Raw genomic sequence first — 22,130 nt, forward strand, 5'->3', positions numbered from 1 at the left:
TTTGGTTCCTTCCTCTGATTTCCTGGGTGGTGTCAGAAAGCTTATCAAAGTGTATTTTCTTCTTCTTTTTTGTTACCCTCAGATCTTCAGTGTAAACCCCCGAGTGAGCGGCTGATCCAGCTCCACCACCAACGTCGAAGCACTGCCATCCCAGTGGTAGTGGTGTCCCCCTCCTTCTCCTCCTTCGAGACTCTGCCCGTCACAGCTCGGCGGCTGCGAGGGCTCGGCGGCCAGGCCGAGGAACGTGACCTTTGTGATCCTCGACTTTGTCTGGTACCCGAAGGGGCCCGAGACGACGAGCTCGCCCGTCGCCGGGTCGAACGAGAAGGCGATGTCGCTCGTCGATTCCGCGGGCTGCACCTCGCTGACACCGTCGTCGAGGTATAGCTTTCCGTGCGCTGGCTTGCCGCCGCCCAGGGGCACGAGGATCTCAAAGTCCTGCTCGCGCAGGGCGGTCGTCGTCATCTGGGAGTTTACGCGGAGCGGCACGATGACGCCGCCGCGCAGGTACAGCGGGATGTAGCCCCAGTCGGTGCCGGCGTCGACCGTGACGGTCTGGCCCCGGTAGGACTCGGGCACCGGGCGGAGCGTGTGCCAGTCGTAGAAGGTGTCGTCGGGGAAGTAGACGTCGACGCTCGTGGCGTTCTCGGCGGTCACGGGCGCGACCATGATCCCCTGGCCGAGGAAGTACTGCAGCTCGAGCGGGAACGTCTCCTTGTCCTGCGGGTACAGGTAGAAGACTGGGTTGAGCAGCGGGGTGCCGTCGGCGTGCTGGGCCTGCAGCGCCGTGTACATGTAGTCGAGGAGGCGGTAGCGGATGTCCATTGCGGCCTTTGCCGCGGCGGCGACGCTGGGCCACCGGTAGAACTCCTGGTCGGTCGAGTCGAGCGAGTTGTGGTTGCGGTAGAAGGGCAGGAAGGCGCCCAGGGTGGCCCAGCGGGCGCACAGCTGCTCGGTCGTGTTGGCGCCGAAGCCGCACACGTCGGCGCCCACCATGGGCACCTGGTAGATGGCCGCAAAGGCGACGGCGGACCGGATGTTGAGCCGGTAGTGGTCCCAGATGGACAGGTTGTCCCCGAGCCAGTGCCCGACCTTTGCCCCGGCCCCGGCAAAGGTCGACCGCGTGATGATCATGGGCCGCAGGTCGGGCTTGCGCTGCCGCATGGCTTCGGCCGAGGCACTCGACATCATGGTCCCGTAGAGATTGTGCGTGTCGTACATGGCAAGGCCGTTGTGGTGGATCACATCCGTGTTGACCGTCTTGTTGGAGATGCCGCCCTCGGCGGCGTTCCACGAGTCCTCGTATGCTGCTTTGTTGTGGATCGCGTACTTTGGAAACAGCAGGTCCCGCCCGGGGAGGCCTTGCTGTTGCCCGCTCTCCTGGCGCGGCTCGATGAAGAAGGGGTTGTCATGCCGCAAGGTGTTGGGCACAGTGTCGAGGTCCCTGCTGCCTTGCACAGAACGTGTGGACGAGGCCGTGGAGCAGCCTTCGGGCTGGAACTCGCATGGCCATCCCGGCAGGGGCCGCGGTGGTGACCTGACTGGAGGTGGCTCCGGGGGATACCCAATCGCCGCTTTGTCTGGATCGTCGCAGGGGAAGAAACAAGGGAAATCACTCGGCTCGTTCATGTCAATCCAGAGTGCTGTGGTTGTCAAACTCGTCAGTACAAATTTCTTCTGAAACAGCCAGGACCGTAGTGATGGAGGCTCAAGGTCTTCGAGGGGTGCTGCGGGCGGCTGTGCAGAGTTGCGCAGTATCAAGCTACCTACTGGGTAGGTAGACTTCACACTGAATAAACAGTACGTACCTGATATATCTACTCCGGTCTCGGGGTCGAAAAAGATGTTGAACTCGTTGTTCCAGTACTCCTGAATATTCTTCGCAAACCAGTCCGGAAAGACTGTGACACCCGGCCAGACGACACCACGCCACAGCGAGCCGTTCTGGCGCAGGAGGAAGATGTCGTCGTCAATGCCACGCTGAAGGGCCTTTGGGAAGTCAAAGTAGGCGACGGCAGGGTCGACCATGACCACGTAGTGCTGATCGTTGGCGTGGAGGTGGTCGACCAGGCCACGCATCATCTCGAGCGGGAACCTCTCCGGGTCCAGCGAGAAGACACGCCGGCGATACATGTAGTCAATGTCGGTCCACATCGTCTCGAGGGGGATCGCGGCCTGGCTGTAGTTGTACACGACCTCGGCCACGTTGTAGGCGTCGCGGTACCCGTACCTGCACTGGTGGAATCCGAGACCCCAGTACGGCATCATCGCGGGGAGCCCCACGATGCCCGCGTACTGCCGGGCGACCTCGACCGGGGACGGGCCCGCCACAAAGTACAGGTCGACGACGCCTCCGAGGGTGTTGTACTCGAGGTACTGCCCGGCCTGCTCGGTGCGGTTGATCTTGATGTCCATGCCGTTCGAGTTGAGCAGGAAGACGCCGTGCGAGCCCGTGGCGCGGTGCTCATAGTAGACCGGGTGGTTGCCATAGAGGTTCGAGCCTGTAGGCACACCGTACGCGTCCTGCGACCACAGCGTGCGGATGTAGTCGGTCGTGTTGAGGCGGAACGGGTCCGAGTGCTCGCCGAGGCCATACAGGTTGGGGTCGTCTGGCAGGGCTGTCCGCAGGCGCAGATACTGCGACTCGAAGACGAGGCTGGCGGCCGAGGTGTCAAAGAGGACCTCTCCCGTGTCGGAGCGCGAGACCTTGAAGGAGAAAGGATTCTCTGTGTGCTCGAACTTGAGCGCCGAGTCGCACGGCTTGACGCCAGCGGACTGCGGCCGAGGGAACACAGACTCGGGCACTTGATAGACGTTGTTCGCCGCGTCCTGGATCTTGACGTGGAGTCTCGTCTCTACACGTTGGCACTGGGGGTCAGCTACTGCCTATTGGTGAGGTGGGCCATGTGAAAAAAGTGGTTGTGTCTTTACCAGTGTCATAAGAAACGGAAAGAACGAGGTCATCGAGGTCGGTGCCATAGACATTGCACGCAGTGCCAGCCAAGGTGAGCTCGGCGGTCAAGCCCGTGTCGGTGGTCTGCACATTGGATGCCTTGTAACCCGGACAAGCAGCGAGGGGGTCGGCCGTGTAGTCTCGCGAAGTCAGAGACGACGCAGCCGAGACGACGGCAGCCAAGAAGAGGAGGCTCGCCATGATGACGACGCTGCAGAGAGTGATGTTTCACCTCGCTCAGACTTTATCTTCGCATGTGGAGGCTGTGTACTGGCACAACATGGACAGAGACGCCAGGAGCCGGAGCCCTCAGGCTTTATACGCGATATCTGCCAACCACGTCCCATTGCTGTCTGCAGCAATTGCATACTGAAGTAGGCATAGGATCGTCATCGAACTTTGGAAAGTGTGGGAGAGCTCGAGCTAAACCCCACATGTCGCTTCTCCAATTCCCAGGCAGCGCGCAGGAAAGCAGCCTGGATCGTGGCTGTAAGCCCCATGAGATTCTGCCCTGGGCGAGCCACGGTCACCACGATCTTTCTTTTTCCAGTTGTTAGGGCAATGAGCAAGGAAGAGATTCCTCGCGCCATCTCTCGGCGGCGCCTCGGAGCATGTCCCGCAAGGTAGTCTGAATCGGGCGGCCTGCCTACTTGGTCCAAGGGCGCCTGCACACCGACAATGCAATGGCAAGCGAGGAGGCCGGCAGACCTCTCCCCATGCCACCTGGGCGGAGTTTTGCTGCATCGTGACAGTCGGCCCGGCTTGCTGCCTGCAGCAGAGGCGGCGGTATTCCGGTGCTTCTGGATGTGCTCTCCGCCGCGAGGGATCTGGGCTGCCGTACCTGTCGCCTGTCTGGGCAAGTAGGAGGACAAGGGCGTCGAGATGGGACAAGTGATCGAAAGGTGGACTCTGGTTCCCCCGGATCCCCCGCACTCTAGCATCCTCAGGGCGGGCGGTGTTGGCGCTGATTGGCCTCACTTCCCCGCCCGCCTCGGGCTAAGCTTCCCGGATCCCCACAGTCAATCTGCGGAGGAGGTTCTTTTGCGCTAGGGTCACCAACACCCACACCAGGAAACTCCACAAGCCTCTCTTTTTCAGCTGCAGACCTTTCTCGTGCACAAGGTTCATGTCTTTAGTGTGCAAGTGTGAAAAAAAAATAAAAAAATTCAAGCGTCAAGTAGGCGAAGCCGCCAGGCCAATGTTTCATTTGCTTCCTCCTCGCGTCGTGCTTTTAATGCTCAGGAGTTTGGGGGCTCTATGGATCTGACGTGCCCTTGTACATCAGCAGAAATTCCACCACGCATGCATTGCTTAGGTTACTATGGCAATGAATTGCACAAGTCTGTCCGATGACCTGCCTGGTCAAGGTTGCCCTTCCATACCCCCACACACAAGAAATGGGCCATACCCCGGCCACAAACTAATAGACGAGCATGATATGAGAATGTTCCGCCGCGTGCTCACCTCACAACGCTCGGGCTACCTCGCAGCCATGACCTTCATGTACACTTGCCGGCTTGAAAGATATCTCGATGCTGTCAGTTCTCATGATTCCTCCATGCTGAAGCACCATGTCAGAGTTCTTGGTTGCGTCTGCGCTCGATAATGTCGCTGGTTGCTGTGCTTGGTTGTGGACGTCTCCACCCCGCTCCGTGTCTTCCGTATCTGCTTCATCGCTGGCACTGCCTGTACGCAGGATAGAGTCCTGGCTCGATGTCGAGCAAAGGCCAATGACAGCATCCTTGGCTCCCTTGTTCGAGTCGTGCTGATCGTGCCGACTGCGGCAATGATGTTGGTGCGAGAAGCTGCTCGCTTTCAGTCGTGCGTCTGGAATTCTATCTGGCTCCAGGTGTCCTCGAGTTGGGCCACCAGCAATGACGCCGGTCCTTGTTCCCAATCGGAACAGGCTGTGGCCTAAGTCGTCATCTTCTTCTGCCTGCTGTCTGCGACGGTAATTCTTACCACCTGGCTCAGCCCCGGTCGAGACCGTTCGGTGTCGTGATGGGAAGCCGCCGCACACTGAGGCTGTGGCTTGGCTGCAGCCAGCTCGGGCAAGATCGAGTAAGGGTTTGAGGATCGGGATGCACGCGGCGATAATGATTGTACTACCTTCGACACTGGGAAACGACATCGAGTTAGCTCTGGTATAATGAGCTTTTCCACACATCGGCGACGAGCCTCACGTACCATGTCCAAATAACCAGCGTCGACGAGTCGTCTGTATGGAAATTGGGTCAGCAAGATCCCCAAAACTCGATATGATGAAAAGACTTGCATGAAAAGTCGGGAGATTCCAGCGATGGTATCATGGTGCATTTGTAGATCGCGACGACAGTGGACCTGCAATTGCATCAGCTCTTGATATTTCAAGCGTGTCGGGAGGCGAATTACACGAAGCCAAAGCCCAACGCAATACTGAGACCAATCTTCTTGCCGATACTCAGCCGCAGTTTACATAGTACGACCGTAGGGTAGACTGCAAGGTACAGATCGACGAAGGCAGAGAACGCTGATGAAAGTCATAGTCAGTTGACACGGTCGTATCCAGAGGAAACATGACAGCTCACCTCCAGTGTAAACATCATAATTGATGTTGACCCACGGATCCAAGCAGCCCTCCTGCATGGCTGCGGCAGGGCTGACCAGAACTGAATCGGCCGGTGTCGGATGTGCCCCGTCGCACTTAACAAACAGGAAGACAACCGTGACCATGAGCTGTATCCAGCAGGTCCAGCCGAGCAGCCACATGAATACGCGGTGGTTCCGCGATGGCAGAAGTATGTGGCAGAGGAGATCAATCGTGGCTAACTTAGGCGTCGCAAAGGACATGATACCGGGCACGAAGCCTATGATGGTCCAGTGCGCTACTCCATCGCGTTGCTCAGGCGTCAGGGCATGAAGATGCCGCCCGTTTCCGGAGCGCACCGCCATGAACTGAAACACGACAGTAAGCCAGGTGCATAACTGCCTGAAAGTTAGCAGTTGTACGAATCGCACCTGTCCAGAGCTTTGACTGACCACTGAAATAGCTATAAAGTAGTCGTCAAGCAAAAGCCGGCCCTTGAGCTTGCCACGCACCAGCAGGCGACCCGCGCTGAACAAGGTGCTCAGAGCCGTGACTGCGCAGATTGTGCCCAAGATGAGCGGTCCTCTGTTTTCTTCGCTTTCGGTTGACCGCGCCTGCGCACCCGTAACGAAGTCCGGGTAGTGCATGTGGTCTCCAGCCCTTGGGTGAAACACGGCCATCTTATGTTGCTCGTGGTTGAAATACATCCTCGGAATAAGATCCAGCCTGTATAAGTTGCGTGAACAACGTTTAGTGGGCTTCTGATATACCGCAGAGTTGTTAAGCCTGCAAAGTCGAGCAGCGCCGCTGATTTCGGCGTCGACAAGGTTCTGACGCGCGGCGCGCAGCGTCTCAAGAATACAGACGGATATGTCACTGTATTAGGGACCCTGCATGAAGCTCGAGAGTCCTGCTGCTTCCCGTCTCCAAGAACACAGGACGCTCGGAAACACAGGAGAGTTATCGGCCAAGATGCCTTTCGCGGATTCTGAGGCCTAAGATGAGAGGCGAGAGGCCTGCTCCTCGTCTCAGAGGACCGTACCCATAGTTATCAGACGCTGAAGTCAGTCGCAATGACAATTTTTTGCCAGAAAGATGAGTCGGTTGTCGACACAAGGCTCGTGGCATGGGACGGGACGCCGTGTTACACGAGGCGGAAGCGTACAAGCCAACCACAGCCACAGCGTGCAGCTCAGCGGTCAGCAAACATGGCCGTTCTCGCCCACTCAGCACGTGGAAAGCGCAGATGTTCGGGTTGGGTGCGCAACAAGTGCCAATAACCCAAGCAGGGGCAGAAGCTGTCGTGTTGTACAGACATGACAGACTATCCTTGCATCTCAGCGGCTGCCTCCTGTGAAAGAGTCAAGGATTGCGCCAGGGACCTTCGCCGGGCTCTTGACGGTAGAGTTTCTGCCGGGCCCGAAACGAAAGGTTCGGAGTTTGCTGCTCGATCACAAGCCGGTGCTTAATCTGATAGGTGAAAGTCATCATGTGTCAACCTCGTCTTGGCAGCAACCGCAATGATTCAGCATGGAACTCGGAAGCGAGGAAGGTCACATCATTATTCGTGATTGATCATTTGTCCCTGCATGTCAGTGCAGTTTGCAGAGATCTTCAATAGGCTGATTGCTGGCGGACAGCAGTGGTTGAGGTTGTGAGGACCAAAAAGAGCCGCCTGGGTCCGGACTGAGCAGGGGTTTACCCATGTGCGAGATGGAGGCCCGCAAAACCATCTGGGCGTCGATCGATTTCGCTTTTCAGATCGGTTGTTTTCCTCGGATAGGAAACCTATCGAGAGCAAGCCAGGCAGTTTACCGAGGCATCATTCGACAGCATCGCCTTGTAAATGTCATCGAGCAGCACTCCTCCACAAGACCGCAATAACAAGGCAGCCATGAAGCCGGTCCGTGGTGCAAGTGGTTTCCCAGGCGCGAGCGAGCCATGACTCCACCGCAGGGCCCAAGTCCCAAAAGGCCGGGATGACCCTGGTCGGGGCTGGGGCTTCCAATGACAGCGCCGCCAAGCCAACACGACTGCGACGCAGAAACCGGATGGCGATCACGACCGCATGTGGTTGAGGGTGACAGACTGGGGTCAGAGCCGGGAACAGTGGCTGAGGGCGGCGCGGGGTGCTAGGACCGGACGGGTGAAGGCGTCGTGAGGTGGGCGTGAGGATTGACGTCGCAGGGCGAGACAGCGAGGCAGCGTCGCATTCCACGGCGGGGCGGCGCCCAGGCATTATGTCATTGCGCCAGGGCGAGTCCGTATTCCTCCCTGGGCACCCGCAGCCGGCGCCTCCTAGTGGCAGGATCGCCTGGCCCATCGCCCAATGCAGCAGTTGCCGGCCCACGAGCTTGTTGCTAGTCTTTTCCTCCCCTGCCTGTGAGATGTGAGATCTCGCAGGCACTCACTCACTCTCCTGATCCTGGAGATCCTCGTGGGCCCGGCGATGCATGTGGTTCTCCCTTCCTCCTCAGTCAGCCAAATCCTGCAGCTGCCCACTCCTGTTTGCAAAGTGACACGGTCCGCTCTGCTGTTCCCCGTCCGGCCTGTTACAAATCCACGGCTTGACTCTACGCCTCCACCCGCTGTCGCACACTGCGGATCTGCACCTTCCCACTGCCTCCTGGCAACCTCCTCCTCCTCAGTCCTTCGCCGGCGGATATCGTGTCTAGAGTCTAGTCCCGTGCCCGCGGCTTGCGCAAGCACTGCCCAGAGGCTCCTTGGCAGCCAACAGTTGTGGCTTGACTGTCAGTCACATCAGCTCGACCAGACTAACACCCGATTGTCTTCGCGAACCTGGCCCAACAGCAAGCAGCCCAGCACCATGGAAGCCTCTTCGCGCCATCGCTACGGCCTCAGGCGGCAGGCCAGCAATGACGACGACGGTCTACTCAACCCAAACATCTCGCTGGGCAAGTGCTACTTCGGCCCCAACCAGCCTGCTGCCGACAACTTCATCCCCTGCGGCAACTATGCCTTCGACACCTACTCGTGCTGCCAGGCTGGAGACAATTGCCTCGCCAGCAATGCCTGCTACAACTACAGTATGTCTCCAAAGCACGCCCAATCTCATGAAGTAGCTGCTGACACTACTCTCCAGGGGGCGACATCACATACATAGCTGGCTGTACCGACTCGACTTACAACTCGAGCAAGTGTCCCAACAAGGGCAGCTTTGGCTCCCAGCAGTGGTCCGGCCTCGTCCAGTGCGATGCCAAAGCCGGCACCTGGACAAACTGTCAAGAGGCAGACGGTGCCACTGCCGTCCAGGACGCCAACAAGCAGTGCAGCTGTGGCAACAGGCAGCCTCTCTTCACCGCCAGCGCGATCCTCGAGAACCTTGCTGCGCTCCCCCTCGCCGTCAGCGGCTCCATCTCCTGGGTTTCTGGCAACACGCCCACCGCCACCTCCCCAACCATCACCCCGAGCGCATCCACAGCACCCACGAGCTCATCGGCGAGTTCCGCCACAACCACCAGCGGCTCGTCCTCGGCTGTCTCGTCGGGTACACCGAGTACATCGAACATGGCGCAAGCGTCGCCAACTGGGTCTGGCGTAGACACTGGTGGCGGCAGTGGCAGCACAGGCCTGTCTCAGGGCGCCGCAATCGGCATCGGTGTCGGCTGTGGCGTGGGAGCGCTCCTCATCATTGCCGTCGGCGTGCTGCTTTGCATGCTTCGCAGGCGGCGGCGGACTGAGGATCAGCACTCCGTCAAGTCCAGCCCCCATGCCGGGGGAGACAGAGGGAGTGGTGAGATGAGCTCCGTCCATGACAGACCAGTCTCGACATGGCAGGGCAGCAATGCTGGTGCGATGGACAGTCCAGTCATGTCCGGCTTCAAATCAGAGCTGCCTGCCAATGATGTGCCTCGTCCACCACCAGCCGAGCTTGACAGCACAGCCACGCCAAACCCGACTGTGTCACCCAGCCTCAGGGGTGCTGGTACAGCTACTCCGTCGACGCCCATGACGGTATCCAGCATGGCACACGACGATGACGACCGAGGTGCCATAGGCGACGCGAGAAACAAAATGCAGCCGCCGATTGCGGAGTTGGAGTGATGTGTCTTCTGGCCCCTGAGGAGAATGCCCTGGCGCCTAGGGAGCGTCAATCAATAAGATGCTCATCCGCTGGTCAGACAATTCCCGAGACGGATTTGATCTCTTTTTCACCTCCACACTAATAATGACGAATTTCTCTTCATTTTTAATGCTATGGTCTTGCGACGCATATATACCAATGAAATTTGTCATTTTCGGCGCTGTAGATACATAATCCCAGGAGTTTCAAAAGGAGTGTGGGATGCGATATACCTAGCGCGAAATGAATATTTCTTTCAATGCAGCCAATTTTTTCCGCTGAACAATACTCTCGTCCTCTTTGCATCTCCGTCTCAACCTGTGGCATTGCGCACCGATGAACCAGCTTCTCCGGCCATCCACAACTGGAGCATTTCGTGAAATTTACGAGATGCACAAACCCAGGCAAATGTGGGATTCACCTTGTGAAAGAAGACACACTCGTAGTAAAATTGAAAAAGTGACCAGGGAAAATGCAACAGCCGAGCATACCAGTGTCATTGAAAATCCGGCCGGTGACCACGGGCTACACCTGTATAGCGGGCATTGACACGGACAACTAACACTATTCTTCTGGACACTTCATGATGTGGTGGTGGTGCAAAGTTCGGGATCATCACAGCAGATATGGCTTTCCCTGCCCCTGTGCGCGTATGGGACGGGCATATATCACCAAGATTCCTTGCTGGACGCAGGCTCAGGTGTCGGGCGGCGAATTTTCCTGTGTATTTTGACTTGCTTTGATTTTCTTAGCCTTGCTCGATTGGTTTGGTTGGGTGCTATTTTGTCCCCCGGGGTTGTGTTTTCTGGGACCGTTCCTTGTTCACAGTCAGTTAGTAGTCGCTGTGTTGGGCCCTGTTTAAGGCCGCGATCTGCACAAGTTGTGTTATGCAGATTTGGATTGCATCCACTTCAGCAAGACTGTCTGCGCGTATAGGCGGGAGGATTTTCATGTAGGTACAATGCGCGGAATGGTCAGTTGCGGTGCACATGTTCGAATGAAGAGTTCTGCTATAAAGTTGACCGGCTAAACTTTTGTTATTCTCTCCGTCCCGGGAGAAAGAGGGAGAGGCGAACGCTATCAGGTTATCCGTTGATATCTGTTGCAATTCAGGAGGTATAAGTTCAAAGTTATTATTCCCGGATGATGAATAGCTTGGGAAGATTGACAGCGACTTTGATTATGATAACGACGACTGGGGTTTGATAAAGCGGTAACTGGGACATGTACTTGTCAGATACAAGTTTCATGACTCAGAAAACATGTCAGCTACGACGTATGTGTAAATCTTACTAGTCTTCCGATGTACATATCCATCATGGAGATCCTGTGCTTGTCGTCATGAGCTCGCCAGGTCTTCTGCACGCGGAGCAGATGTGAAAGTTGGAATGACGGAAGCTCGAGAGTAAAGCAGGACGATTCTAAAGCAGAGCTGGAGCTTTGGACCTCGCTGTCTTGACATATCGCAAAGCCGTACTCTATTATAAGAAGGTTATAAATATATATGGAGAACCCTGGTTCTAGATGGGCAGGCAAACTGACACTGACCAGCTCATTATGCTATAAACCCATTTTTGAATAACCTCTTATTGGTCTCTCTGCAACGGGATTCACCTCAATTTGACGAATGGCACCAATATTCGCAGACCCGGATATTTTTAAACACTAAAGTATTTTTGTATTTTCATTTTCTGTCCTCTCTCTCCCATTCCAAAACACAAAAATGGCAATACGCCGTTCCAAACAGAACGCCAATCACGTGCATCAGAATCCACTTCCAAGTTTGCAACTGTCAACATGTGATACGGAACTCGCCGCCACTCATCATTCCAGTTTGAAAGACCCAGAGAGGGGGAAGTATCGATCCTCGAATACAATAATTCATCCGATGGGGAATACTCCCACGAAAACCCACAATGTGTCCCGTTCTGCGCCGACAAACCAATCTGGAAGTCGGCGCGCCCCAACATCCAACAGCAATAAAAGATCACTTGACATCTTTCATCGTTGCCATGCCAAACCCATCCCGAGTGTTCGTTCAATATACAACTAAAGTAAATAGAGGGGTCCGTCCAGTATCCGTGCAATCTTATGCGTCGTCAACGACGTCGTGCCCCTCAATGTAACATGGGCAGCTGTTGCACCGCAGCGTAGCGGTAGCACTTCCTCCGCTCCTGCCATGGGCCCGGCGGTCGGTCGGCCTGATCCTCCGGATCACACACCCTTGCGCGGGAGAGGTGATTGCGTGATTTTGTGGGGGACGGACAGATCCTCCGTGATCCTGGCACGTCCAGCATACCGGTACATCGAGGTTGGTTTCGCATCGCGTGAGTTTGAACTTGCCTTGGACCTGAATGTTGCCGAACGCTGAATTAGCCTGGCTTCATCCCGGAATTCTGTAATGAAGGCCACCAGGTTTGCCTTACTCGCGTGGCCCCTGATTCGCGGAAAGCCACCCGCTGGGCTTGACTGACCACTATCTCCAGTCTTTCAACTACAGCCAGCCGTCATCACCACCCTCTTCGAGAGGGCTGATCAAGGCGCAACGCTTCATCTGTTGGTAAGAGGCCCCCCAAACCGCGCTAATCCCGCCACGCTAGAATGTTCCTTCAATTTATCTACCGAGTGGGTCACCGCCGTCTCTTCAGCAAACAACACACAGAAAGCAGCACCTGCACTGATCCAGAGGATTACTACGCTCAGAGATAAAAATAAACATCCGTGCGCCGAAACCCACAGCCAGCACCACCACCACCTCCACTAGCAGCAGCGGCGCTTCGTGATATGCCTAACACTTTTGAACTGCGTAGTCTCACACACGTCAGCGGCGCCGCCGACACTAACGCGATAAGAGGACGCCGTCCCCGCCAGCAAGTGAGCACGTGGCTGTCAAGGCCCAAGCGCAACGGGCAGCGCAACGACGACGAGACGAATTGCCTGGATTTGCCTATACCGCAAAAGACCAGAAGAGGCTGAAACCCACAGGTCCCCCGATCTCTTCAGCTGATCGCGATCAACAACAGCTGGCCGCCTTGCTTGCTCAGCTGTCTGTTCTACTCTATACTAGCTCAGTTTGTTCCGTGACTTGCTGTGATTTCGCTCCGCGCGCGCTTCATCACCGGACTGGATCTCACCTCTGCAAGACTAGCTGGGCTGCCAAGTACTGAACAGTCACTCGGCGGGGTTATTGGCCCCTTCCTCTTGGCGCAACGTCGTACAGTGGAGAGGGACGAGCACTTCTCTTCAGGCTTCGTGTTTTGTCGGCGTCGCCGACGCCTTCAAGACGGCGAGAAACTCTCTCCGACTTCATGCACATGGACGCCCTAGAACGCGCCAGAAGGACGCCATGCCCGGCGCCAAGTCCCCATTTCATCCCTTTCCTCACGGTCAGTATCGGCCTGGCGACTATCCCCTCCCGGCTTGACACTCCTCCTTTTGGGAAGATCATGCACATCGATAAGCACGAGGGTCCAGCACCCTTAGTAGCCGCCGAGCACAATCAAGATATTCAAGAATCGCTGAAAGAGTATTGATGTCAGTGCCACAGTTGCCTCGACGACATCACTCAAAGCAACGAGGACAACAACCAAAACACGAGATTTGCATGAACACCTCTGAAGCTAGAGCATCGCATTCCGAAGGAATGTGGCATGCCATTTCTCGAGATTGCCATGATCCCTCTCTGCTTCGGGGCTGACTAGTCAGACCGGGACGGCCAGGAGAATCAAAGACCCTTATTGCCGATCATCGCGGTGCCCAACCTGCCGCCCGCACGCTCTGGGCATCTGCGTCTTGGGGGGTGAGAGGACAAACCTGATGGACGGGATTGCGCAAGGGACATGCAGCATTTCTCACACTAAAGGAGATCGGCGATGGAGGGCCAAAGCTTAGAATAGTCCGTGCTACTAGCAGACGGCAGATAGACGCGATGTCAAATTGTTCGTGGGGTTCTTTGGTCGAGACTCCACGCGAAGAGGCGTGGGTCAATCCATGGACGGTGTCAAGCACAATTGCCTTCTTGTCACGATCCCATGTGCCCCGCAGGCAGGCAGGCTCAGGCTCAGGGAAACGCTTGCGCTGGCCCGGCCGTTTCGCCGGACTATTTGGACAAAGTGCATGCCACGGAGTATAATTCAGGAGAGACACGGGAGCTCAAGAGTTTCCAGATGTCTCAGCATGATGCCAGCCAGACGCAGCACATTTGCTAGACGCGGGAGCACGAGTCCTCATGCTCAAGAACGGAACCAATTCCCTGGGCTGAGTGGTGGACGTTAATTGGGCAAGCTCTGTATCGCAAAATGCCGACGTGATGGTCTGAGAATGCAGTGGCCATCTTTCAGCAGAGTTGTCGATGTCGTGACTCGGGCGCCAGTATGGCATGTGTGGTCTTGCATGGACAAGGAAGAAGACACGAGACATTTGTTGACATTGTAGACGGATTGGCCAATCAGCACGCGCGAATGGACGACATGCTGCTAGCATCGGCCGTGCCGGAAATGACCAATAAGCCTGCATAATACACTCTCGAGTTCCCGTTCATGCAAGCCACCTGCGGGCTTCGACCCCCAGCAGCCTCAAGGGGACAAGCATATGTGCCGCGTGGGAATGCAGACACACAGACCCCGGAAAATCCGGCTCTGCGGAAGGCCAGGGTTCCCCACCACCAAAGCGAAGTCGTGCTGAAGTTTCGCCTCTTTCGACTGTTGGCCACGCCCATGGCAAATCTCGCGATTGCAACGCCAAGGCCGGCGATTGAGCGAGGGATTAGGTATGCCGTAGAGCCGCATGTGTGTCGCCGAAATACAGTAATGCCACTTGTCAGCAGGTTGCCGAGGAGAAGCCTGCGGCATATCATAACCAGTCTTGTGCCTCATTATTAATTCACATATCACTGTGTACTCTGGGTGGGAGCGCAAGGAGACTGCATTTTGCATGACGCACAGCACGGCAACAAGATTGCTGAGTGCCATGGGTGTGGAAGATTTGCAGAGAGAGACCCTGGATCATTGGCGCAATGCAATGTTTTGTTTATCGTTTTCGAGCGTAGTGGGCAAGTAGTAATCAGTTGGGGTTTCGCAGGAGGCGACTCGACGAGGGCGCAACACTAGCGTCAGGCACCAGCAGGAGGGAACTTGTCCCATGGCGTAATGTTATGTCGATCTCGACGGCGAGATCCAATGATGATAGCAAGCCGTCCTCCGTGATCTCTATCTCATAGCTGACGATGGTAAGAAAACAACATGTTTCAAGTACGCCCTGGAAACAATGGTTGCGCGCTGGCGGAGGGAGGGGCGAAAGCGGCTTGTGCGTGCTTCTGGGAACCTGGCGGACAGACAGGCAGCAAGCACAGGACCGGGCCTCTGGAAGGCTGGCGGAACGAAACCCCTGGCTGGACCTTGCCGTCGCGAATCATCACCCCGGCGCCCCCCTCGGCGTGTCAGTGCTGCTTGACCTTGCTTGCTTCTTTACCCTTGGTAGTCAGTTATCGAGGACGACGAGTGGTGGAGATACTCCGGCAGAGAAAGTAAGCAATGTCGCACCACCGAGTAACAACGTCAGCGATGACGAGGTGTCTTGGAACCCGAGTTTCGACACTGGTCAGCAGCATGATGGCTTGCGGGAGCGCGCAGAGTCGCCGGCCGCCTGCGCGCGAGCCCATGCTTCGGACTTGAGGATACTGTGCAAGACATCTGGATTGGACATCAGAAGGTACTGTACTTGGGCAGTTGGGCTAGCAGGGGGCGGGAAGGTGGGAGGCGTTGGCGCTAGCCCCACATGGTGCTGCAGGTCCCACCGCGTGTCTCCTTCAGACGCGTCGCTCCTGCTGGCCATTGTTATGGTCTCCACCAGGCCCATCCGCGAGTGACAACGGCCATGGCCACGAGGTACATCTGCCTCCCCAGCGCGATACCTGCGCGCGAGTATCCTCAATTTTGGGGACGCCCGCTTCTGTGCGTCTCGTGCGCATGAGGGCATCGTCAGTCTCCGCACCGGGGCCGGTCAGGCGAGTTGGACGAGGCCACGAGGCCTGCAGAGACAGCCTCGTGAGTGGTCCTTCGATGCAGGCGCCTTTGCAGCTGCCAGCACATCCCTCGTCGTCTCCAGAGTTGACAGCCGAGTCTCGCTTCCTCCAGATTCATACGAGCAGGGGCTGAGCGGCGTGGAAAGTGGCGAAGCCGGAAAGAGATTACTAGCCCAATCTCTCGTTATTGCTCGACATTGCAGTCAGTCCATTTGGTACATTGGTCGTTCTGGATAATCTACTAGCGAATCACGAATCGCTGGGCCCTTGCAACTCCCGCCATGGCATAAGAACGACTAATTTGTCGGCTGTTATGCTCTCTGGTCACTCTGGTGGAGTGCCAGTGTTTATCCTGGAGTGGGATTCGCAACGTCCCATCTGAAGCGCCCGCGCTGGAGGCACGCGGGATGGACGGTGGCTGGCAAGGCGCTGAGTCACTGGTGGACACAGACACAGCCCTTGAACGTCGAATCGTTGCAGCGCTGGACGCGGGCAGGATGGAGTCATGGACTGCCTTGGAAGCAATGTGTGGTCGGGAGGAGAGGGCGTGGGCGGAGGGGGAGGGGTCTAGTCACTTTTGCTGCAGCACGGATAGGCCCCACTTTCCTGGCTGCGATCAGACGCGCGCCTTCCACGTGTGGATATAAACAAACCAGCCCAGACGCGTCTCGCAGTCATCCCGGCCCAACTTGCGAGGCAGCGGCAGCAGCACCAGCATCAGCAGCACCACCCCCCGGCTGACGGCTTGAACCCGCCTGGACAGACGCCCGCCACCGTCCATTCGCGACTTGCCAGGTTGCCAGCACCATCGACGGGGCCCCTTTTTTGAGAACCGACCCCTTGTCCGCCTCGCGCTTGTAACCTCTACCCACTCCGTGCTGCTCGTCAGGCCCACGACCCGCGAGCCTGGCCTCTGACAAGACAAGTATCAGGAACCTTCACCGTGGCTCCGACTCCACTGTCTGCGCCCGTGCTCGACCGCCTTTCCCGCCACACCAGGCGCTCCGGCTCCTGTCCCCAATAACCCGACGTGTGATACCTAATTACCTTTCTGATCCTCATCGTATCGTCACCTCCGTCGTCACTCACACCAAGCGTTTCGCCACAAACAAATCGTCGATCGCCCAGCGTCTTCGCTGCCTCCTCTAGGCACCACGCCAACTTCACCTCTCCACTTCCAGCACACACCAGCTCGTCGACGCACTCGCACTTCACTGCACTGCCCTGCGCTGCACCGGCAACAACGACAAGCGCGACCAGATAGTTACTCGACTGGCATATACAGCTTCGATACTCAACAGGTCCTCCCAATAACGAGCGCGGTCCTACGTCAGCCTCCACCACCACCTCGGCTTCCAGGGCACGACTTCCTGCTCTTGTCGGCATTGCTGTGCTTGATTCATTGTTCGCGCCAACTTGCTACAGTCCAAAGCGAATCATTGCCGGCACACAACTTGAATAGCCATGGTTTGAAGGAGACGACCCTCCGACCAGATAGTGGTATTCGCCGACCCTTTCTTGCAGGCACAAAGCACCGTCAGGCGAGGTACTGCACTGTCCGCTGTGCTAGCATTCCTTGCGCTTACCGCACCCCACTGACAGTCTGAGTCGAAGCATTCCTGCCTGGCCTACACAATATTTCATTGTTGAACCCGTTTGTCAATGTCAGCAAGGAAACAATAGGGTCTGAGACTCCGCAAAAGCATATACACACTTCTTTGAGCCCGTCATCCTTGCGGCTACCAGCAAACACGTCACCCTCTGCTGCCCAAATACCTCAACTGCCAGCTCGCTTTCAAACTATCAAGATGTCGAACGGTGGGACTCTGACTCTCCCGTCTCCGACGCATGGACATCACCATCATGTCGATGTGTCTGCTGGCCTACGATCTCTGAGGCGGTCACTATCACGTTCGCCATCCAAATTCTCGTTGGTCAGGACCACGTCTCAGAGCAGCTCTGACGCTGGTTCTTCACCATCATCACCATCGTGTCGTCGCGCACAGTCACAGTACTTTGCTCATTCTTCACAAAACAGCGCGCCACAATCTATACATGGCCAGTCACCCCTGGCTACCCCCTTCAAACCAAGTGTCAAGCTGTCGCTCAGGTCAGCTAAGTCCGCTTCGCGGAGTCCAGTATCGGCATCTGGGTCCAAATCCATTACGAGGCAGAGAGCTTCACCCAAAAGCCCTCCTCGCCGCGCTCTACATGCCGCCATGAACTCTGGCAACCTCAACCCTCGGTCTACCACACCAGAGTCGTCGCCTCCCGGCCAAGAAAACACAAACATACTGGGCGCACGAAGCCCCGTGCCACGGAAGAGTTCTGATAAGGTCGCGAACCGGCACAGCGTACATCTAGATGTTACTGGGACATCACAGCTCGCCAAATCACGCTACTCAGACGCGGGCGTTACCAGTAACCCGAGCGTGTTGGCCAGCCCTTTGAAGCGGAGCGACGCAATCATGTCACTGGACCAGGTGGCTTCAGGCAGTCCCAAGGCGAAGCGGCGCAGCTATGGCCCTTCTAACTTTGCTGCGGACTTCAACGTCTTTGATCATACGCCATCATCGCCGAAGCCCGAATCTCCTGAAAGTTCCACAACTGAGCAGGATTGGCCCATGGCTGGGCTCTTCCCAACCATGAGCTCAATGGAGTCTGTGTTCCCACCCACACCATCTGCGATTCCTCGGCGAGCAGGTTCCTTGAGGAAGTCGACATTACAGCAACGCCACAGTAGCGAGCGTACGTCCTGGGGCAAGCGCCAGGCTGCCCAGGCCCTGGCCCAAGCGATGGCTCAGGCCTCAAATGAGGCTACTTCGCCTGCATCGAAGAACCGGCCGCGACTTTCTCTAGACCACTTTATGCCTCCTCCGGCTCGGGAGAGCCCATTTATGCAGATGCCTCTCCCAAACCCTTCGGTTCATCCCTTGAGAGACCAGCACCAGCCACACCCTCTGTCGCGGACCATGACGACCTCATCATCAAACTCGAGTATAGGAGATGATTCGCCCACGCACTTCCCTATCCAGATCGCCGAAAAGCCTAGAGCACCAATGAACTGGTCCAAGAGCTTGCCTATAGGGGCCGTACCACCCCGGAGAGAGGGCAAGGCGACGGCCAGCATATCTACGCCGGATTACAAACATGCAAGACCATTTGAAGGTGCCTTTGCTTCGACAGGTCTCATCTCAAAGATGAACCGAAACCCAGAGCTTGGTCCTTCCACGGGTCGGAATGGCGTCGGCGCCATCATGCCAGACACGCCATGCAAGAAGCAGGTTAGCGGTTTCGCGACTTATCCACCACCCCCTCCACCAGGAAGCTCAAAGGGTCGAGGTCGTCACATTCGCTATACCTTCGGAGAACCTGCAACTCCGTTCAATCCTCTATCAGCCACCAAATCCCAACACACGTTTGGAGAAAGTCAAAGACCAGCGTTGTTCAATGGTTTCGGAAGACAGCATTCACGGAAGGGCAGTCTCCTCAGTCTATACAGTGACGATGGTGCTGTTGGAGGCCCTGGGGCGAGCCCCCTCGGAAAGAGCATTGATAACCTAGCGGCTCTGGACACCGACATTCCCCCCACGCCGACGAAGTCTCAGGTTGAGACAGACAGCATGAGCAGCTTCTGTGAACTATCAAATGAGAGTCCTACTACGAACCGTCATCTACCCGCACCTGTTTCCGCTATTGGCTCTGGGAGGATATGGCAGCACGACGCCAATAACAACTGTAAGTTGACAAGGAGCAAACTGCCTGAGAGCGATGTTGTGCTCGACCGGATGCACACCAATCTTCAGGACGGCGAGACTGGTCGGATTGGTGGTGCTCGAGGAGTAACTCCTTCGATCGCCGTGAACTCATCTTTCAGTCAAGCTCGCTCCAAGAGGGGATCATTCCCAAAGCCAGCACCGCTCAGGACGATAGATCTGAGACTTCCCTCCTCTTTCACTATTGCAGAACTCCGTACTAAGACAAGCTCGCTCAAATTAGCAAGTCCTCTGGACCGCATCGACTTTGCCGACAGCGTTACGCCGCACACTCCTCAAGAGAGTGTCGTGCCCCCGGACGCCAGCCGGTTGTCCATTTCTAATCCTACAGAGGGCTTTTTCTTCCCGCCGAGCCGGGAGAAGAAGTCGATTTTCCCCCCAGCCACGCCCACGACTCGTCATGGCACTTTCAGCGTACCACAAGAACGCCGAGCCATTACTCCAGTCAATGGAGCTGGCTCTGGTGAGGTCGATGAGAGTCTTTTGTCGCGATTTGGCAAGGTTGAATATATCGGCAAGGGCGAATTTTCCCAGGTCTGGAAGGTAGCCGAATTCTCTCATACATTGCAACCAACCACTGTGCAGCGTGGGTTTTTCAGCACTCCTACTCACCGAACGCCTGCCGGACCAGCTCCCGACAAGGTCTTCGCTGTCAAGAAGTTGACGCTCCCGATTCAAGGCGAGAATGATCGCAGCATGCGCATGCGGGAAGTCTCTATTCTCAAGTCCTTGAAGGGTTGTGATCACATTTTGCAACTTATTGACAGTTGGGAAGAGAAGAGCTGCTTGTACATTCAGACTGAGTACTGTGAAGAGGGCACTTTGGACACTTTCCTCGCCGCCAATGGCCTGATGGGCCGGCTCGATGATTTCAGGATCTGGAAGATCATGCTTGAAATCGGCCAGGTAAGCATCCCCATCCTATCAGAACAGCTTAGATGTCTTGATTCACTGACGCCACTCTAGGGCTTATCACACATTCACGGACAGGGTTTCATCCATCTTGATCTCAAGCCAGCGAATATTCTCATCAACTTTGAGGGCACTCTCAAAATCGGCGACTTTGGCCTTGCCACCTCGCTCCCAGCCTGTAAAGGACCAGATCTAGAAGGGGACCGAGAGTATCTGGCGCCGGAGGCTCTTCGCTCAGACATTGACAAGCCCGCCGACATCTTTTCCTTCGGCTTGATAATGCTCGAGATTGCCGCGAATGTCAAGCTCCCTGACAACGGCGCGACCTGGACGGCATTACGTGAGGGAGATTTCTCAGAAGTCCCAACATTGACCCAGGACGCAAGTGCTATCGTCCGGGATGCAACTGGTATGCCTGTGGACGAACTCGAAACCAACAACAGCCTGGCCACCGGGGAGCCTCGGCCCAGCATCAAACGCCATGGATACAACTTCCGTCGAAACTCCAGACACACTGGCGACATTTTTGGACTGGCCAAGAAGAACGAGCTCCAAGAACCTCCGGCATTCATGAAGGACCCTACGCATAGCAACTCATTGGATGTTGTGGTCAAGTCCATGCTGGCGGCTGAGCCTATGTGTCGCCCAGGGATTTCGGACATCCTCGGACTTGACGCGTTCCGTTGGATCGCCTCCCGCCAACGCGCCTCAGCTACGGTATTCGAGGGCAATTGGGGTCCCGCGGACGAGATCGTCGAGCCTCAGTGCCTGGACACGGAGATGACAGATGTCTGAAGTGCCCAACAAATGGCGCGATTATGCCCACAACAAACCCGATCACACATGGTTGTGGTCTCCACGCTGGTGCGGCGTCCTATGGCCGCTCAGCAACGCCGGCCCAACAAACAAACGGAAATGCAGCAGCTAAGAGCCTCCAGCGAGAAGCTTGTTGGCTACAGCAATACCGCCCATTCTTTTCAATTTTCTTTTGTTTATACGAACCAGCGAAACCAATACAAGAGAATGACTCAGCCTTGAATCAAGGGCATGGTCATGCATCCTCTGTTGCGGCAAATTCGTTGTTAAAGGAAGGGGGAGTCGTCATGTAATACTGCCCTTCAACCAGCGAGGGTAGGGTTCAGAGAAAGTCATGTAAGAACAACATAACAAAGGACCTCGGAAAAGGCTAGACGGAGTTTGGTTTTATTTCGGCGAAGGGAGTTTTGCTTTTCCTCAGCATCAAAGGATTCTGTCTTTCTGTCAACCAGGTCGGGCTGGTGCGGACTCGCACACAAGCACTCTGTTGACACGGTTCATGGCAATCGGAGTTTATGGATCCAGAGTTTTCCTGGATGGGCACAGCAAAGGCAAGAGATATACCCCCACACTCGCACACAACACGTGGAAGGAGAGGGGGGGAGGGGGCTCTGCAGACGAGTGGTTGTCGATTGTTGCATAGTAGGGCGCCACCACCTTTGATGTTTACGAATCAGCGCACAAACCCAAGGCGCAATGAATGATGAGATGAGAACCATGTATGGCACTTCAATATCAGACAAGAAATATCAATCCAGTAAAAAAAAAAAAAAAACCTGTTGGCTTCTTCGCTGTGTGAAATCAGTTCGTGATGTCTTGCATGGCGAAAAGTATGTGGTCTGTGCCTCGTCCTCCGGTCAAAAAAGCGATCACGACGGCGTGCGGTATAGACAGTTTCATTAGTGAACACTTGAATTGCGCACAAGACCACACCATGCGTAGGATAACACGGGGGAGGAAAGGAGAAGCATCAAAATTGCCGGCTTCGAAATCTCTTAAGA

At 56.1% G+C, this 22,130-nt stretch overlaps 4 protein-coding genes across 4 annotated transcripts; 2 read left to right on the top strand and 2 right to left on the bottom strand.

The window, feature by feature from the left end:
* Positions 1–78: 78 nt before the first annotated feature.
* Positions 79–3,154, bottom strand: B0I36DRAFT_249340 (family 31 glycosyl hydrolase; the record flags this gene model as incomplete). Its single annotated transcript, XM_046150466.1, has 3 exons — positions 79–1,643; positions 1,809–2,855; positions 2,932–3,154. The coding sequence occupies 3 exons, from the start codon at positions 3,152–3,154 to the stop codon at positions 79–81; spliced, it is 2,835 nt and encodes a 944-aa protein (XP_046009114.1).
* A 968-nt stretch (positions 3,155–4,122) lies between these two features.
* On the bottom strand, positions 4,123–6,319 carry B0I36DRAFT_329392 (uncharacterized protein). Its single transcript, XM_046154712.1, has 6 exons — positions 5,972–6,319; positions 5,521–5,917; positions 5,345–5,462; positions 5,229–5,293; positions 5,141–5,171; positions 4,123–5,070 (listed from the first exon to the last, which is right to left on the bottom strand). Exons 1-6 carry the CDS (start codon positions 6,224–6,226, stop codon positions 4,419–4,421), a joined length of 1,518 nt encoding a protein of 505 aa, XP_046009115.1. The 5' UTR covers positions 6,227–6,319; the 3' UTR covers positions 4,123–4,418.
* A 2,027-nt stretch (positions 6,320–8,346) lies between these two features.
* B0I36DRAFT_365546 (uncharacterized protein) lies at positions 8,347–9,584 on the top strand (the record flags this gene model as incomplete). The annotated part of the gene is made up of 2 exons (XM_046159156.1): positions 8,347–8,566; positions 8,623–9,584. The coding sequence occupies 2 exons, from the start codon at positions 8,347–8,349 to the stop codon at positions 9,582–9,584; spliced, it is 1,182 nt and encodes a 393-aa protein (XP_046009116.1).
* Positions 9,585–17,256: 7,672 nt separating this feature from the next.
* Positions 17,257–21,367, top strand: B0I36DRAFT_150646 (uncharacterized protein). The gene is made up of 2 exons (XM_046148505.1): positions 17,257–20,307; positions 20,368–21,367. Exons 1-2 carry the CDS (start codon positions 17,434–17,436, stop codon positions 21,106–21,108), a joined length of 3,615 nt encoding a protein of 1,204 aa, XP_046009117.1. The 5' UTR covers positions 17,257–17,433; the 3' UTR covers positions 21,109–21,367.
* The last annotated feature ends 763 nt before the right edge of the window (positions 21,368–22,130 follow it).

This window comes from Microdochium trichocladiopsis, assembly GCF_020744255.1.
Source record: "Microdochium trichocladiopsis strain MPI-CAGE-CH-0230 chromosome Unknown B0I36scaffold_8, whole genome shotgun sequence".
Taxonomy (NCBI): Eukaryota; Fungi; Ascomycota; class Sordariomycetes; order Xylariales; family Microdochiaceae; genus Microdochium; species Microdochium trichocladiopsis.